At 64.1% G+C, this 17,653-nt stretch overlaps 2 protein-coding genes across 2 annotated transcripts; one reads left to right on the top strand and one right to left on the bottom strand.

Moving 5' to 3' along the window:
- The first annotated feature begins 62 nt into the window (after positions 1-62).
- BORCS8 (BLOC-1 related complex subunit 8) lies at positions 63-5,729 on the top strand. The gene is made up of 5 exons (XM_054175129.1): positions 63-126; positions 982-1,094; positions 3,181-3,245; positions 3,608-3,715; positions 5,344-5,729. The coding sequence occupies exons 1-5, from the start codon at positions 90-92 to the stop codon at positions 5,384-5,386; spliced, it is 366 nt and encodes a 121-aa protein (XP_054031104.1). The 5' UTR covers positions 63-89; the 3' UTR covers positions 5,387-5,729.
- Positions 5,730-6,852: 1,123 nt separating this feature from the next.
- Positions 6,853-12,192, bottom strand: TMEM221 (transmembrane protein 221). The gene is made up of 3 exons (XM_054175284.1): positions 11,722-12,192; positions 8,185-8,270; positions 6,853-7,352 (listed from the first exon to the last, which is right to left on the bottom strand). The coding sequence occupies exons 1-3, from the start codon at positions 12,030-12,032 to the stop codon at positions 6,853-6,855; spliced, it is 897 nt and encodes a 298-aa protein (XP_054031259.1). The 5' UTR covers positions 12,033-12,192.
- Between the last annotated feature and the right edge of the window lie 5,461 nt (positions 12,193-17,653).

The raw sequence follows: 17,653 nt of genomic DNA, 5'->3' as shown, positions 1-17,653 counted from the left end.
TGTTTGCGGGAGCGGCGGCGCCCCGCGGCGGGGCTCGGCCGGGGCCCTTCCTGCGGCGCACCGCCGGAAGCGGAAGTGGCGGCGGAGGGATGGAGGAGCCGGAGATGCAGCTGAAGGTGAAGAAAGGTAGGAGCCGGACCGGGGGCGGCCGGGGGGCTTCGCGGATCTGGGTTGCCTGGTCGCGATAGAGGCCAGGGAGTCGTGAGAGGGCGCGGGCAGGAGTCGCGACTGGTGAGAGGGCAGAGAGCCTCCAGACTGGGACTGGCACTGCCAGCTGGGCAGGAACGGGAGCCAGGCTGCTGCGCGCCGCCAGGCTGCTGTGGTCGGAAGGGGCCCAGCGATGGGCGCAGCCCCCCCCCGGGATGGGCACAGCCCCCCCGGGATGGGCACAGCCTCAGCGATGGGCACAGCCCCCTCTCCACCCACCCCGGGATGGGCACAGCCCCCTCTCCCCCCCCCCCCCGCCATGGGCACGGCCCCCCGCGGTCCCCGGAGCAGAGGCCGTAGGGCACTGTGCAGGTGGTGCCATCCCAGGCCGGGCTGCCTGGAGCCCAGCTCCTGCAGTCAGCATTGCCTGGCCTGGGAAAGGCCTTGGGGTGGTGGAGTCCAGCCCCCAGCCCCAGGGCTAAGCCACATCCCTCGGTGCTGTGCCTGCGCGGCTCCCCAGGCACGGGGACTCCAGCACGCCCTGCCCAGCCCATTCCCATGCCTCAGAAGCCTTCCAGGGCAGAAACTCTTCCCCATGTCCAACCTGAACCGCCCTTGGCACAGCTCCAGGCTGCTGCCAGCCCTGGCTGCAGAGGCTGAGGTGGGGAGAGTGGAGTCAGAGCCGCCCCGGGGGAGTTTGTGCCGGCCCGATGAGCACAAACCACGGGGGGTTTGCTTTGGCCTCTGCTGTGCTGGGAAGTCAGCCAGGCCCTCCCAGCCCCAGCTGCCTGCTGCCCCTGCCTGCCCCTCCCTAACTGCTGGGTGCTGCTGCAGTCACAGACAAGTTCACCGAGAGCATCTACGTGCTGGCCAACGAGCCCTCCGTGGCCCTCTACCGCCTGCAGGAGCACGTCAGGAGGTCCCTGCCAGAGCTTGCACAGCACAAGGTGAGGCTCACCTGCCTCTGCTCCCCACACCTGGGGCACAGGCACCAGGAGTTCCCCTCACCTGGCCCCCTGCCCCCATTTCACCTCCCTCAGGGGTGGGAAGAAGTTGGCTGTCAGGGTGGGAGGAGCTGTGGGAGCCCAGCTGGCTCTGGAGGGAGCAAGGCAGACTGGAGGGGGAGAGGGGGGCTGGAGAAGGGGGGATCAGGGGGGGCTGGAGTGGGGGTTGAGGGCAACTGGAAGGGATGAGGCACATGTACCTGTGGAGAGAAACTTGAGAGCCCAGCTGTGGGGCTGTGCTCCCCCCAGCTGTGGGGCTGTGCTGCCCCCAGCTGTGGGGCTGTGCTCCCCCCGGCTGTGGGGCTCTGCTCCCCCCGGCTGTGGGGCTCTGCTCCCCCCGGCTGTGGGGCTCTGCTCCCCCCGGCTGTGGGGCTCTGCTCCCCCCGGCTGTGGGGCTCTGCTCCCCCCGGCTGTGGGGCTCTGTTCCCCCCAGCTGTGGGGCTCTGCTCCCCCCAGCTGTGGGGCTCTGCTCCCCCCAGCTGTGGGGCTCTGCTCCCCCCAGCTGTGGGGCTCTGCTCCCCCCAGCTGTGGGGCTCTGCTCCCCCCAGCTGTGGGGCTCTGCTCCCCCCAGCTGTGGGGCTGTGCTGCCCCAGCTGTGGGGCTCTGCTGCCCCAGCTGGGCTTTTGCAGCAGCCAAGGCAGCAGCAGAGGCTCTGCCTGCTGCAGGGAGATGTTAATCTTCTTCCCTCTGGGAGGTTCTTGTTTCCTCCATAGCAGCAGGGGGGTGAGAGGAGGGAAGGAGCAAGCAGGGTAATGATTGCCTCTCCCAGCTCTGCCCCTGCTTGCCTCCAGCTCTCAGCCCCCCTGCTGCCAGCCCTGTGCTGTCCCTCTGCCTCTCCTGCCAGTCAGGATTCATCAGGGCTGATGCCTCAGGACCAGATTACAGCTCCCTGCCTATGCTAATGTGCTGTCAGGCCTCATTTTTCAGCCCTGCTTCCCAAGTGAGCCTGGGTGGAGGACCTCATGAGTCAGTTATCTCTGAAGGCCTCTGGAGGTCTCTGGGTGCAGGGGTGGGGGTGGGGGTACAGCCCCTGCTGAGGGGCGGGTTGCAGCCCTGGCATGCAGGGGGCCAGGCTGGGAGTCTCACTCCTCAGCTGCCACTTGCTCTCATCTGATCCATGGAGTCTCAGTGTCAGGGAAAGGAGGCCTGGGGAGGAGGAAGTTGGACAGACTGGGTGAGAAGTGATGCAGAGGGAGCAGAGCAGCTCCCAGCAGTGGCTGCCAGGGCTGAGGGGCAGTGAGCAGCAAAGTGACAGCTGAGGGGAGCTGCTGGCTGGGCAGAATGGTGTTGGTGTGGAGGTGAAACCCCAGCAGTGCCCCAGGCTTGGGGCAGAGTGGATGGAAAGTGCCCAGCAAAGAAAGGCCTGGGGCAGGGCAGGGATGGTGCCCCTGGACTGGGCACTGGGGTCAGGTGTGGGCTCCTCACTCCAGGAAGGACCCAGAGGGGCTGGAGCAGATCCAGAGGAGGGGAAGGGGCTGGGGGTGAGGAGCAGCTGAGGGGGCTGGGGCTGCTCAGCAAGGCTGAGGGAGACCTCACTGCTCTCTGCAGCTCCCTGGGAGGAGGCTGGAGGCAGCAGGGGACAAGGGACAGGACAGGAGGCCTCAGGTGGAGCTTTGTCAGCCTCTGGGCCAAGCTCAGGCTCCAGGGAAGGCTGCAGGACCCCAGAGCAGCTCTGCAGCTTGGGGCTTGCCTCTTGGGCTGGGGAGCTGTGTGGTGAAGCTCCCTGATGCAGGGCAGGCTTTGGACAGGAGGAAGGCTTCTGAAGCCACTCCAAGCTCCTACCTCACCTCCTGCACTCCCCAGAAGGAGGCCCTTGGATTCCCTCTGGCTTGAACAGGAGCCAGCAGCAGAGCCTGGAGAAGGAGCTGCCAGGGGGAGGGCTTCTGAAGAGTGGCTGAGCTGCCTCAGGACCTCCGGGCTGCAACCTCAGAACTCAGCTGCCTGGGGGCTGGGGCTGGCCAGTGTGCTCCTGGCAGTGCTGCCTGCTCTCCTCATCCCTTCTCCTCTCCTCTCTTCCCTTCTTCTCCAGTCTGACATACAGAGCTGGGAGGAGCAGAGCCAAGGAGCCATCTACACTGTGGAGTATGCCTGCAGGTACAGGATGGGAGGAGGAAGAGGAGGAGGAGGGTTGTGGTGGAAACAAAGCTGATCCTGGCAGCAGGCTGCCCAGAGAGGCTGTGGAGCCTCCTTGTGTGCAGAGCTCCCAACCCCCCCTGGGCAAGCTGCTGGGGGAGCCCTGCTGGGGCAGGGGGCTGGGCTGGGTGGGCTCCAGAGCTCCCTTCCCACCCTCCCCATGCTGGATTCCAAGATTCCCTGCCCCAGCCCTGCTGCTCTCCCACACTGAACCCAGGGTGTGGAGAGCCTAAAGCTGAGGCCTCTTCCCCCCAGCCCTGTCTGGGGAGGGAGTCTGTGCTGGGAAGCCTTTGGATCCCCCCCCCTGCCCTCCTCTCTTGCAGTGCCATCAAGAACATGGCTGACAGCAGTGTGTACTTCAGGAGCATTGACAGCCTGCTCAAGCAAGCCACAGCCATCAAGGAGCAGCTCAACGCTGCCCAGGGCCGCAGGTAACCAGGCCAGGGGGCACCTTGGCACCTGTGGGTGCTGAGCAGCCCCCCAGGAGCCAGCAGTGCCCCAGCAGGCAGCTGGGTGCTGGCTGCAGCCAGAGCAGGGCAGCAGAGGGCATCCTGCCCCTGGGCTCTGCTCAGACCTCCCCTCCAGTCCTGCCTCCAACTCTGGGGTCCCCAGCAGGACTCAGAGCTGTGGAGTGAGGCCAGAGGAGGCCACAGAGATGCTGCCAGGGCTGGAGCAGCTCTGAGCACAGGCTGAGGGAGCTGGGGTTGTGCAGCCTGGGCAGGAGAAGGCTCCAGGGGCTCCTCAGAGCTGCCTGCCAGGACCTGAAGGGATCCTGCAGGGAGGCTGCAGAGAGACTTTGCTGAGGGGGTCTGGAGCCAGGCCCAGGGGGGAAGGGTTTGGAGCTGAGGCAGAGCAGAGTTAGAGTGGAGCTGAGGAAGAAGTTGTTCAGTACCAGGGTGGTGAGAGCCTGGCACAGGCTGCCCAGGGAGGCTGTGGCTGCCTCCTGCCTGGGGGTGCTCAAGGCCAGGCTGGATGAGGCCCTGAGCAGCTGAGTAGCTGAGAGCTGTCCCTGCCCATGGAGGGGGGGTTGGAGGGGATGAGCTCTGAGCTCCCTTCCAGCCCAGGGTTCTCTCTGTCACCATCCTGCCTGGCAGAGGCTTTGGTGACAGCAGCCCAGTGCAGCTGTGCCAAGCAGTGCTGACTCCAGGCTGTGGTTTGGGAGCCTTCCCCTCACCTCCTGGCTTTGTTCCCTGGGAAGCAGACTCCTGGTGACAGGAGGGGAGCTGGGAAATCCTTTATTTCCTTGCTTAAGAAGGGAGGTTTGGTCTGGGAGAGCTTAGCCCTCTGCTGTCTCAGAGGCATTTGGAGTCTGGTGAGGCCCTGAGCAGCCTGGGCTGGAGGGAAGTGTCCCTGCCCATGCAGCTGGGTGGTCTTGCAGGTCCCTTCCAACCCAGCTGCAGTGGCAGGGCAGGGGGTGATGGCTCCAGACTGGAAGGAGCTGGATTGAGATGAGGCAGGAGGAGGAAACTCTTCCCCAGGAGGGTGCTGAGGCCCTGGAGCAGGCTGCCCAGAGAGGCTGTGGAGGCTCCAAGGCCAGGCTGGATGAGGCCTGGAGCAAGCTGGGCTCTAGGAGGTGGTGTCCCTGCCCCTGGCAGGGGCTGGAACTGGCTGATCCCTTCCACCCCAACCCATTCCTTGCCAGCCTCTCCCAGCAGTGTCCAAGCCTGGTGGTTGTCCTTCCTGAGAATGGGATCAGTGTTGGAGTCTGGGCAGGGGCTGAGAAAATTCCCAGCTGCCCATCCCTGGCAGAAGCAGCTCAGGGAACAGAGAGCCTCTGTCTGCAGAGTGCCTCTGCCTTGGCCACCCCTGCTTCAGCTCCCAGCTGTGCCCAGCTGCCTGCCAGGGTCCCTGTGCTGCCCAGCAGCATTCTTGCTGGGTTTGGTGGTGCTGTGGCTGTGGAGTTTGCTGCCTCAGCACCCAGGGGAGCTGCTGGCTGCTGCTCTGTGGCCTGTGCAGCACTCCTCAAAGGTTGGTTTGTCTGAGCTGCTCTCCTGGCAGCTTCTTCACCTCTGGGGAGTGCTTCCTGGGCTCTGGCCCTGACTTGTCTCTCTCCTCACAGCACTGCTGCTCCACAAGCCAAGAACCCTCCAGCCAGTTCCTGATTCCAGGCAAGCTCTGACCATCCTCTGCTGCCTTCTCCAGCCCAGTTCTGTGTCCTCCAGCCACAGGCAGGAGTAAGAAACCAACCTCCTCCATCTGGGAAGCTGCTCACAGGCTGCTGCCTGCCTCTCTGTTCCCAGGGAGCAGCTAAATCCCTGCCACTGGGGTGGGGACTGCCTTTGGGGAGCACTTGTGTCCCTCCCCAGAGAGGGGAACTGAGGTGGCTTTGTCCTTTCCAGCTCTTTTCAGCTGCTCCTGAGGTGGTTTATTTTGTTTGGCTTTTTTGTTTCCCCCCTCTCTACCTCTTGGCCACAGAAATACCTTCAGAAGGTCTGGGGCTGGCTTGTTGTGGAGGTGGCTCCCAAGGAGCTGCCATGGGCACACTTCAGCTTTGTTCCCTGCAAGGAGAGTTTTCCATCTGCCTGCCAAGGGGTTGCTGAGTTTGGATGGAGTGAGAGCAAGAATAAAAAGGAGAAGAAAGAGCAAGAAAGTTCTGTTGCAGACCTTCCCCTGCTGCTGGCCTCGGGCTGGGGGGGTGGGGGAGGTCTTGGAGCTCCACCTGCTTCAGAGGGCACAGAGCACAGCACAGTTGTGCAGAGCTGAAGCCTTTCAAGTGAGGAAAGAAAGGAAACCAAAATAAAGCAACAGAAAAAGGACTTTCTTCAGCCCCCCTCAAGCAGGGGGAGGCAGAGCTGTGCTGGGATGAGACAGCTCCAGCCCTGCTGGCACCCCCAGTTCTGTGCTGCTGAGGGACGTGCCAAGGCTGTGGGGCCCAGAGCAGTGCCAGGCTGTTGGCAGAGGAGCTGGGCTGTGCTTGGGGTGGCAGGGGGCTGCCAGGGGGCCAGCACAGGAGCTGAGGGGGCAGCTGAGTCAGGGGCCTCCCCCTGCACAACCTGAAGTGTTTCACTGGTTGCTGGGTGATGAGGAGCTGGGCAGGGAGCCAGCGTGGTGCTGCCATCAGCAAGAGCTGAAGGGCCTGGGGGGGGCGGGGGGGGGGAAGAGGCTGGGGGCAGCCCCTGCTCAGTGGTGCCCAGGAGCAGGGGCAGGGGGCACAAACTGGCAGCCAGGAGGTTCCACCTGAGCAGGGGGAGAAAGTTGTTTGGTGTGAGGCTGCTGGAGGCCTGGAGCAGAGAGGTTGTGGAGTCTCCTCCTGTGCAGAGCTCCCAACCCCCCCTGGGCACTGTGCCCCTGGGCAAGCTGCTGTGGGAGCCCTGCTGGGGCAGGGGTTGGGCTGGGTGAGCTCCAGAGGCAGGGGCAGGAGGGGCTGGGGGCCCTGGCACGGAGTGCAGGGGAGGTCTCTTCAGCAGGAGAAGCAAAGGACATTGAGCAGGGGCTGCAGAGCCCCCAGGTGGGAGCAGAGAGGGTGGAAAAGCAGCCAGGGCCCTGCGGGGGGGGAGGGAACCTGTGTCAAACTCTAGACAGAGACAAACCTTGCCCCTGGCCGGGGGTGCCCAAGCGCCCCTGGCACTCACACCAGCGTGGAGTCCTTGCCTGAGGCGCCAGGCTTCCTGGCCAGGACGTTCCTCATCTCCTGGGTGACTCCGTTCCAGGGCTTGCCCTGCGCCTGCAGCAGCCCAGGCTCTGCTGCCAGCGTCCTGTGCGCCCGGGGCAGGCTGCAGCTCTCCTTCTCCCCGGAGCAGGACAGGCTGCTGCCGGCGGCGGAGCCCAGCTGCGATTTGCGCTCCAGGAAAGGAGGGAAGGAAAACTCCCGGTGGATTTCGGGGCGGGGGCGGGGAGGGGCCGCGGCCTTGTTGTTGAGGTCGCCGGGGGGGCAGTCGCCGTGCCGGGCGGAGTCGTTCTCGTAGAGCGTGTGGGACGGCTCGGGGCGGGCGCGGCGGGAGGCCCGGGCGGCTCGCAGCAGGGCGTGGGCCACCGAGAGCAGCAGCACGATGATGCCCGAGGAGAGGATGCAGGCGCTGGCGATGCCGGCCTCCAGCTCGAACAGCAGCAGCATGTAGATGGCAAGGGCTGGAAGGGGAGCACAGGACACGTCCCAGCGCGTCGCAGGATGCAGGCTCCCCGACGAGGGAGGCACAGGGGGTGCTGGGCACAAGGCTTTCAGCGGCTGGGCTGGGCTGGAAGGGACCTTCAAGATCAGCCAGTTCCAGCCCCCCTGCCGTGGGCAGGGACACCTCCTACTCGAGCAGGCTCCTCACAGCCACATCCAGCCTGGCCTTGAGCACTGCCAGGCTTGGAGCCTCCACGACTTCCCTGGGCAGCCTGTGCCAGTGCCTCAGCACCCTCCTGGGGAAGAGTTTCTTCCTTGTGCCTCATCTAAAGTGAGCTGCTGGGGACATTCCCACTGGACTCTCAGGTCCATGAGAGCCTGAGACTGGGAAGTGGTGGGAACTGGGACTGGGAGCTCCCCCTCCACTGGGCAGTCTGAAGTCTCAGCTTGCCAGGGTGCTGGGGCAGCTCCTCTCAACTCCACCATCACCTTGGGTGGAGCAGGTGATCCGTGGGGTCACTTCCAACCTGGCATTCCGTGATTCTGAGGAACCAGAAGGACCAAAGCCTTGCTTTAGACCTGCAAACCTGAGGCCATCTGAGGGTCTCAGAGAATCCCAGCACGGTGGAGGTTGGAAGAGACCTCTGGAGATGCTCCAGTCCCACCCCCTGCTACCAGAGCACCTCTGGAGCAGGCTGCAACCTGCTGGAGAAGGTTCATGCAAAACAAACCTGATGCTGAAGGAGAGCCTCAGCAGCTCCCCAGCACTCAGCAGCCAGCACAGGGTGGGTGGTTTGCCTTGTGAGAGCAGTGCCCAGGCTGGGCTGGGGAGGGGGGGAGAGGGGAACTTGCCTGTGAGGTAGACTGAGACCCCGCAGCAGAAGAGGCCGATGGCAGCGTGGCGAACGGCTCTGCTGTCCAGGAGGAACCAATCTGCCCTGCAAGCGTCAGAGAAAGGCAACTTCTGTGAGGCCTCCTGCTCCTGGGCTCACACAGCAGCAGCACCAAGGCTCTGGCCCCTGCTGAGGGCTGGCTTCGAGCAGAGGAGAGCTTCAGAGCCAGGCCTCAAGCCCAGAGAGCTCTGCTCGGCTTGGGTTCGGAGCTCTCTCCTGGGGTCTCCCAGCTCTGGAGCAGAAGGGTTGGAGATCACTTCACGTTCCCAGCCCCTCCTGCTGGGATAGGGGCAGGAGCTCAGGAAAAACAAAGGGCTGGAGGCTCTTTGCAGGTGATTTGCAAGCCCTGAAGAGCAAAAGGATCACAACTGAGGCTCAAGCCCAATCTCCTCCCTCCAGAAAGAACAAGGGAGGTGCTGGGCCCTGAATGGAGCAAGGTCAGGTTCTCTCCTCACCCTTGGGCTTGGATTTCTGTGCTCAGCTCAGGTTACAAATCTTTTGTCTGCAAAGGGCTTAGTCCTTGAATTGTGCTTCCAACATGTCAAAAGCTCAGCTCCTTCCCAGCAGGGCCTTTGTTTCCCACCCAGCACCAGCCTGCTGCGGGCACTTTCCACCCACAGGCTCTTCCCTAAGCCACCAGCAGCTCTCCTTGGGCATCTTGGGAGCCAAATTGACCTGGCAAACCTCAGCCCTCACTGGGCTTTGGAGGCTGCTGGCACCAGAGGATGCTTCTGCTCACTGGGAGGGCAGGATGTGGTCATCTGGGGACACAGCAGCGGGTGGCCAAGGTGGAGGTTAGCAGATAGGTGAGCAGGGGGTTGGAAATGCGAGTGCCGGGAGAGAAGCTCCTGCTGCTGCACGGGGTGAGCTCAGCAGCCGAGGATGCTGTGCCCCCACACCTCCCCAAGCGCGGCCTGACCCCCTCCCCTCCTCCCGGGCTCGGTTTGTCGTCGCCGTTAATGGAGCCCTGGAGCCGCTCCCGCTCCTCGCCGCGGCCGGGAAGAGCAGCAGCTTTGTTTCATTAATTACCTGAGCGCGAGGGGGATTAGCAGGCAGGAGAAGGACTTTGTTTGGAGCTGGCCCGGGCTATTGAGTGCAGCTCTGAGCAGCGGAGCCCTAATCCAGTGTGACAAGCCCAACGTGGGAAAGGTCCCTGGGACGTGAGCGGGTCCCCTAATGAAACGGGCGCCCGGTGGGGCCAGGCCACGAGGAGATGGCAGCCACCGGTGTCCCACGTCCCGCGGGAGAGAGGCTGTGTCCTGCCAGCACCCCCTGCCGTGGGGCAGCCCCCGGAGCAGCCTCCCCTCTCCCCAAAACCTCCAGGGATGGACACTCGACCACCTCCCTGTGCAGCCTGTCCTTGGGAACCCTCCCACTGGAGAAGTTTCTTCTAACGTCCAACCTAAACCTCCCTCGGAGCAACCTGAGGCCACTGCTTCCCAAGCACAGAATAACCCTCGGGGAAGCTGAGGAGCAGCCAGGGGAAGCAGCACCTTGGGATCCTGGGCAGAAGGAGACCAGCCCAGGTCACAGAGCCCCTGCAGCAAGGCCATCAGCAGCCTCTGGGGCCGGGGAGCAGGGCTCAGAAAGGTTGTTTGGGAAGAGCTTCCCAGCAGGGGCTGCAGCTGGGCAGGGCTGCTGGCTCTGCCCTTGAACAGGGGGCAGCAGCTGGAGCAGAGGCTGTCCCACGCCTGGCACTGCCAGCTCCCTGCCTGTGACTCTGCATCTGGCTCCCTGATTACTGCTGCTCCTGTTTCCCACTCAGGGAAAGCTGAACACACACAGACACACAGACACACAGACACACACCCCCAGCTTCAAAGCCCTGAGCATTTCCCAGCCCACAAACCCACCCCAGCTCTCAAGAGAAATTCTCCAGCCCAGGAGGAACTTCTTTGCTGTCACAGGTTGCCAGCAGAAACCAAACTGCCACCAAAGAAGGAGAGCAAAGTTTGCTGTGAGGATCTTTGTGTCCTGCAGAAACCTTTTGTTGTCCTTCATGAGCTGAGTGCTGCCTTGGCTTGGAGGATGCTGAGAGGAGCTGCTGCTGCTCCCTGCTGAGCTGCAGCCACCCTGCTCCACGCAGAGCTGGGGGCATTGATTGGGGTTGTCTAATTAGGGACAAGAGGAGCTGCTGAGACATTATCACTGCCTCTTAAATTGGGTTTAGGCTTGAAGTCAGAGCAGTGTGGTCCCACAATTGGCCCCACGGGGCCCATGGTAGGAGCTACACAGAGGGATCTCCCTGTGCAGACCTCTTGGCACCGAGATGCTTCTGCCTCTGATTGTTCACAAGTTGGTTTTGGTTTGCTTTCAACCCAGGACGCTGGGGAAGAGGAACCAGCCCAGGTGGCCATGGGGGAGGGAGAGAGGAATTGCTTTGGGAATAGAATCATAGAATGATTTTTGTTTGGGCTGGAGAAGCTCCTTCAGATCCTCCACTCCAACCATTCTCTAACCACCGAGGCTGGGGCTGAACCATGGCCCTCAGCACCACAGCCCTGGGGCTCTGAAACACCTCCAAGGGTGGGGGTTCAGCCACCTCCTGGGCAGCCTGGGCCAGCTGGTGAAAGCCCTTCCAGGGAAGAAGTTTCTTCTCATGTCCAACCTAAACCTCTCCTGGGGCAGCTTGAGGCCTTTTCCTCTCATCCTGTCCCTTGTTCCTTGGGAGAAGAGTCCAACCCTGATCTGGCTGCAGCCTCCTCTCAGGGAGCTGCAGAGAGCAGTGAGGTCTCCCTCAGCCTCCTCTTCTCCAGGCTGAGCAGCCCCAGCTCCCTCAGCTGCTCCTCCCCAGCCCTGCTCTCCAGACCCTTCCCCAGGTTCATTGCCCTTCTCTGGCCCTGCTCCAGCCCCTCCATGTCCTTCTTGAAGTGAGGATCCCAAAACTGAACCCAGGACTCGAGGTGTGGCCTCCCCAGTGCAGAGTCCAGAGGGACAATCCCTGCCCTGGTCCTGCTGCCCACAGCGCTGCTGGCACAGCCCAGGAGCAGCAGGTGCCCTGCTGGTGCTAATCATTAAGTCAACACATGTCGGTGGTTAATGACCCCAGACCTGAGGGCTCTGTGCTCACCCTGGCAGCCACCCCAAGAGCCCATCCTGCAAAGGGACAAACTTGCTGGGCACCATGGCCAGGCCCAGCACAACTTTCCTGCTTGGCCCCAGAGCTGGGCTGGGCTGGCAGGGCTGGTGTGACCCCACAGGCTCCTATACACCCCGAGAGGGACCACAGAGATGCCACCCTGCACAGCACCCCACTGTCCCTGCCTCCCCCCAGCATCCTGCTGCCCAAGACTCCACTGAGCATCCCTGGGGCTCCTGAGCATCCCAGTGCCTCCAGAACCCCCTGCACCCCCAAGCCCCAGTGCCCACCATGTCTCCCTGCACCTTAAAGTCCTGATGCCCCCCACGTACCCTGGCACCATCAAGCCCCAGTGCCCCTGTAACCCTCCTGCACCCCCAAGCCCTGGTGTCCCACCGGCGTCCCCGCAGCTCTCACCGGTCGAGCCCGGGCCCGCGGCACAGCTCGGTGCTGAAGTAGCCATGGAGGAGGCAGAGCAGGAGGCAGCTGACGTTGAGTACCAGGCAGAGCGCGGCCAGCACGGCCGACACCGGCAGCAGCACGGCGGCAGCAGGCTCCGGTAAAGCTCCTCTCCCCGTACCGGGACCAGAACCAGCACCGGAACCTGTGCCAGGCCTTCCCGATGGCAGCTGGAAGATGAGGCTGGAGGCGAGCAGGGCCATGGCAGCGGCCAGGGTCCCGAAGAGCAGAAGCACCGTTAGGGCTCGCTGCGGGTAGGTGGCGGGCATGGCGGGGCCGGTACCGGGAACCGTGGTCCGGGAGGGGCACCGAGAACCGGGAAATGAAGAGGCAGCAGGAACTAGGGAGGGTTCTGGGCTGGCAGACCAGCTCCGCTCCGCCGAAGTTGCGTCTGCTTTGTCCCCGGTCCACCCGCGACGGGGAGCCGGGAACCGGCACCGGGCCGGGAGCGCCGCTCGGCGCGGCGAGAGCTGCGGTCCCGTCGGAATTTCGCCTCTCTCCGCCTCTGCCCGACCAGGGAAGACCGGGGAGGACCGGGGAGGGCCGGTCCTGCCTCCCGGTACAGCCCCTCGCCGCAGGGGCCTCAGCCCGAGCGGCAGCTCCCCCGAGGCCGGGACCCCCCCATCCCAGGCTCCGCCCAACATCCAACCCCCCGACGGGGCCCCGGGAGCTTCCTGGGGTCGGTGGGGACTTGAAGTGGGGTTGACGGAGAGACCGGGACCGGGGGGGTCTGGGCTCGGAGCGATGGACGGAGGGACGGAAGGGTGGACGGACAGAGGGACGCTGTGGCTGCTGCGAGAGGTGGTTCCCGCCCTCCCCTCGGCTCGCCCCGTTCCCAGGCTCAGTCCTGGTTTTCCTGATCTTGGAGAAACTCCTGCGATTGATCCCCCCCAGCCTAGCCCAGGGAGGAGGGGACACGGCGGAGGGGACATCCTGTTGCCTCCTTCTCCCCGGGGAGAGGCACCTTTGGCACCCAAAATGTTCTCAGTCTCACACGGCTGAGAAGGGACCCTCGAGGGGCTGTCCCCAGCTTCCCGTGCCTTATAAATATCCTGGGAAGCTGCGGCGCCTTTCCCCCTGGGATCTGCCCCGCCAGCAGACCCTCCCTTGGGAACTGGGCGGAGTAAGGAGGATTAAGGCAGGAAACTTCGCTCTGCGGATCCCCTGGTAGCTCGGGAAAGCCCCTGTGCCTCGGCAGCAGTGGGGAGAGGCAGAGTCTCCCCTTCCCAAACTCCTCTCCCGATTTCCCTGCGTGTGGGACAAGGGCACATCGGGATGGGGCTTCCCGGGCGCCGCGCCAGCGCCACGCCAAGGGACCGCCTGCCCCACTGATGCCTCCAGCCCGGTGGCATCAGCAGCTGGGCCCGAGCCCAGGGCCGGCTGTGGGAGCTGGACGGGCTGACCTTTCCGTGGGGCAGAGCCTGCCCCGTCCTGCGTGGGTGGTGCCCGCTGGCAGCCTGCGCTCCCGGCCGGAGCCCTGCAGGACACGGCGCTATTTTGACCGCTGCTGTGTTGGCCTTGGCAGGCAGCTCGGGGCTGGCTCCTGGCTCGGCTCCAGCCCCCCTCACATTTTTGTCTAGGGGGGAAAGTCAGTCCACGGGTCCGTGGCACTGGTGCTTGGCACGGAGTCCCCACAGCAGCTCCTGGTGACAGTCTCCTGCGGCTGGGAGAGTGCCAGGGCTCAGCCGTGTCCTGCGGGCTGTGTCGCTCAGGGTGCGGAGTGCCGGGGGGCATTCAGCAGCTCTGGGTCCCCAAACCCCCCGGGTCTGGGGGCAGGAAAGGCCTCAAGAGGGAGCTCAAAGCTTTCAAGCTGCCGACCTGGAGCTTGCAGGGAGCAGCTGGGCAGAGCTCTGCCCGAGCAGATCCCGATCTGGGGGCTCTGGGTGCCCCCTGCACCCACAGAGGAGGTTCAGCCGCTAGAGGCAACTTTTGGCCAGGTCCCTGGGAAGCCCGAGGCGAAGGGCACCGGGCAGGGAGGTGCCATGCCCTGGGCTGGCAAAGGGCCACCCTGTGTGACCCCAATCCTTGGCCCCTGTCAAGATGTGGGCTCTGGACACCGACTCTGTGACTCCACAGCTGCCAGGACATTGCCCTGCAGATGCTTTGGGTCTTCTGCCCTCCCTCCCACCTCCTCCTCAGGATCAATTAGGATTATGAGCAGGGCTAATTAACAGCCTGCTAATTGCACTCTGAAGCACTCCATAAATCAGGAGCATTAAAAGCAGCTCTAAGGAAGATGCCATCTCCTTCCTGCCAGCCCAGCCTGCACCAGGAGCCTTCTCCAGGACTGTCCCAGTCTCTCCAGCCCCTCTTCCCACACTGCCCACCTGGGATCAGACCCCCAGCAAGCCCAGGGTCGGATGTGTCCCCACCACGGGGCTGGGGTGGGAGCTGATTTCCAGTGAGGCCTCCACAACCTCCTTCCCAGCTGCTGCCCAGGTTCTGCTCCCGAAAGGGGAGCTTGGGAATTGCATCAGTTGCCCCTGGCTGCTGTAAACAAGGATGCTCCCGGTGGGAACCCCACATGGAGCAGCTCCTGGACACCCCTTCAGCATCTCTATGCTGTGGCCAGAGGAAGCAGGACCCCCCCCCCCCCCGACATGGCCACCCACCCCCTGGCACAAAGCAGCCAGCAGAGCATGGGTCTGGGGACAGCAGAGCAGAGAGGGGTGGTCATGGCCACCCCTGTGGCTGCACCTTGGCTTTGTCCCAGCCCAGACAGAGGTCACACAAGGACAGGAGCAGAGCAGGGGCATGAACTGGGCAGTGCCTTCTCCAGGGACGGACTTGGGGCCAGATTTGGAGCCAGGCACAGGACCAGCAGCTTCTGAACCTGGCTACTCTGTACCCCCCCAGCCAGAACCCTGACTTCCAGCTCTGCTGTGAGGTTGTCCAAGCTGTCCCTTGCCTGTCACCATGTGCCAGTGCAGTGCCTGCCTCCCTCCACTCTGCAAAGACCACTTTGTGTCATCTTCACAGGCTTCAGGCCACAGGACCCCCTGCCACCTTCATCCTCCAGTCCCTGCTCAAGATGCTCCAGGGCAGAGCACTTTTCTTCCACCCTCCCCAGGCTGGGAGTGGGAAGGGTGCCAGGAAACACAGCGCTGGACCCCTCCATCTCAGCCTGAACCCCCCCCCCAAACTGCACCCCCATCCCAGCCCCCCAAATTCTCACTAACTCACCCATGCCCTCCTCTGCCCTATCCCCATCTCAGTCCTCCCACATCCCCTCACCTTCACCCTCATCCCACCCCTGAAGCCCCCCACAACTCCCTCCACCCTCTACCCTATTTCACCCCCCCCAAGTCCTCTCAATTTCACCTCTATCCCAGCCCTCCAAGTGTCCCCAGCCTCACCCCATCCCACCCCCCAGGCACCCCAAGGTTCACTCCTATCCCTGACCCCCAATCCCCCCAACCTCATCCCCCCCAGGTTCCCCTCAGCTTCACCCCATCCCTCCCACCCCAGTCCCCTCCAGTCCCGCCAGTTCTCCCTGCTGGGGGCGTGGCTATGTAAATAACGACTGTGCCCGCAGCCAATAGTGAGCGAGCCTGGCACATATATGCAAATATATGAATGAACGGGGCGTGGTTATGCAAATATAATCCGGTTGTGGGTTGGGTTATGCAAATGTAGCCGGCGGTGCTCGGGCAGGCGGCGGGCAGCGGCTGCTCCGGGGGACTCGAACCGGCACCGACACCGGCACCGGACAGCACCGGGGCCGCACCGGAGCTGCGCCGGCTCCGCTGCAGCACCGGTAACCGGCGGCCGGGCCGGTGGGGAGCTGCCGAGGAGGAAGAGTCGCTGTCCAGGTGAGTGTCCCGGGATGGGCGGTGATGGGGGGCGGGGGGCGCACCGGGACGCGGCCACTCTTCGGTGTCACCGGTAACGCAGAGGGGGGACAGTGGTGACCGTGCACCCTTAGCCCCGTCTCTGTGCCTTCCACGGAGGGACAGCCCTAAGCATCCCACCGGCCGCCCCGTCGGGGCTCACGGGGTTTGGGGAGCGGTGTCTGTCCCGGGGTGATGCCGGTGCGGCCGAACTGGCGCCCCACGGGCTGGCCTGGGTACGGCAGAGCCCCGTCCCCCGTCCCCCGCCCCGCCGTCCCGGGCTAGCTATAAAAAGCCTGTGGTTAGCTCGGGGAGGTTATTTTTACTGGTGTCTGAGCAGCGAGGAACGCCCGGGTTGAACCCAAAATGCAGCCTGGCTGGAGCCGCCCTGTCCCGCCGCTGTCCCCTCCCCACCTCCGCCACCCCCGGGGCTCACCGAGGCCTTTGGGGCTGGGGCCGAGCCCAGTGTGTAGGGGGTAAACTGAGGCAGGGCAGCGCGGGGCTGTTGGCTGGGCCAGGACTAACCTCGCTGGCGGCCCTGGTGTCCCCGCGGCTCTGCTGGGGGTGGCACAGCGGTCTGGCACCCCGCGGCACACGGAGCTCTAACGCTGCCCGGTGGGGATGTGGCACGGCCACGGCTCTGCCCAGCATGTGGCAGCTCCAGCGTGCCCCAGCACACGCGGGGCTCCCTCCGTCACTGCCCCGCGCAGACCCCACGGCTCCTCCAGCGGCTTCCATCCCGGGGGCTTCGCTCTTTTAAGGAGAGAAAAGTTTCGCAGAGCTGCTGGCTCTGGAGCTGGGAGCCTGCAAGGAGGGCATCAACCTGGCAGCCGGCGGGGGAGCAGGAGGGCCGGGATGTGCCCCGGGAGGTGATGGGGCCCTGGCCCCTTGCTCACATCCCAGTGGGCACCGGTTGGGAAGGGAGCGTGGGCGACCCGCCCATGGAGCCGGATCCTGGCCCTGTTCCATGGCTCTGGCTGCCAGCTGGACACGTCACACGTGGGTGATGTGTGAGGGAGACCTGGGTAGCTCGGGGGGAAGGGGGGGGGGGGGTTGGGATGTAGATCAGGCTCCAGGTTTGGCTGGGGGTGTGAAATTTCCCTGCTTGTCTCCAAACTCGGATCCCTGATGGTATCCCAGTGCTGAGAGCTGGGCAGGGCAGCAGAGGGGAAGGAGAATGGATTTGGGAGCCTCTGAGTGGTGCAAAGGGAAAGGGAGTCCTGCTGGCACCTAGGAGGAACGTCTGTGCTGCCATGGGGGATGCCATGCTGCTGGGGGGGGTGCCCAGAAGGATTGGGGTGAGGGAATCAGTGTGCTTGAGAGCTCTGGGATTCCTTCCTCTTCACAAGGATTACATTGGGATGGTCAGGAGCAAGCCAGGTCTGTGGCCACGAAGCCCTAAGGCCACAGGGGTGGGCTCAGGCCAAATGCCAGCAACTTCTGGCTGCCCCCAGCTGAGTCTCCAGCAGCAGAGGGGCATCACTGCCCACAGAAATGCCCAGCTGCAGCGTGGGGCAGCCCAGCCCCATGGGAACAGCCTGAGCCTTCCCTTGGCAGCCAACAGCACTGCCAACAGCGCTGCCAACCCCAAGCCAAAAGGTGGTCTGGCCACTGGTCCACGTCTGTCCATCTTCCCAGGGGCAGGAGCTGCCATGGGTTTGGGGGGGGGGTTCAGTCCTCCCCCCCCCCCCCCCCACTTCCACACAGTCATTTGGGAACCGAAAAGCCTCCGCCCAGCGCCACGCTGCGCCCCACGGCACCAGGCCATGGGACCTGGGGCACTTTCGGTCTGTGTCACCCCCAGGGGGATGGAGCTGAGGCTGGCTGGTGGCCTGAGCCCAGCCAAAGCCTGGGTTTGGCTCTGGAGGGGCACAGGGCAGTGCCATGGGCAGGCATGGTGTGTGATGGGGGGAGTTGGTTGGTTGATGGCCTCCACCCCCCGAGGCGTTCTGCTGGCTGCTGGGTGATGCTCATGAGGTGGAGGAAGTCTTAGTGCTTGGCTCCAGCACCCCAAAGTGTTCTTGGGCCCCCATCCCCTCCAGATTCTCCTTTCCCCTGCT

The sequence above is a fragment of the Dryobates pubescens genome, chromosome 31, assembly GCF_014839835.1.
Source record: "Dryobates pubescens isolate bDryPub1 chromosome 31, bDryPub1.pri, whole genome shotgun sequence".
Lineage (NCBI taxonomy): Eukaryota > Metazoa > Chordata > Aves > Piciformes > Picidae > Dryobates > Dryobates pubescens.
This window is presented reverse-complemented; position numbering and strand designations above follow the sequence as displayed.

Excerpts from the sequence above, each read along its gene's own strand:
- BORCS8 (XM_054175129.1), top strand. The coding sequence starts at position 90 with ATGGAGGAGCCGGAGATGCAGCTGAAGGTGAAGAAAG. Across the intron at positions 3,246-3,607 it reads ACTGTGGAGTATGCCTGCAG|TGCCATCAAGAACATGGCTG; the intron begins GTACAGGATGGG and ends CCTCTCTTGCAG. Across the intron at positions 3,716-5,343 it reads AACGCTGCCCAGGGCCGCAG|CACTGCTGCTCCACAAGCCA; the intron begins GTAACCAGGCCA and ends CTCTCCTCACAG.
- TMEM221 (XM_054175284.1), bottom strand. The coding sequence starts at position 12,032 with ATGCCCGCCACCTACCCGCAGCGAGCCCTAACGGTGCTTCTGCTCTTC. Across the intron at positions 8,271-11,721 it reads CGCGGGCCCGGGCTCGACCG|GGCAGATTGGTTCCTCCTGG; the intron begins GTGAGAGCTGCG and ends TGACGCTTGCAG. Across the intron at positions 7,353-8,184 it reads GGTCTCAGTCTACCTCACAG|CCCTTGCCATCTACATGCTG; the intron begins GCAAGTTCCCCT and ends CTCCCCTTCCAG.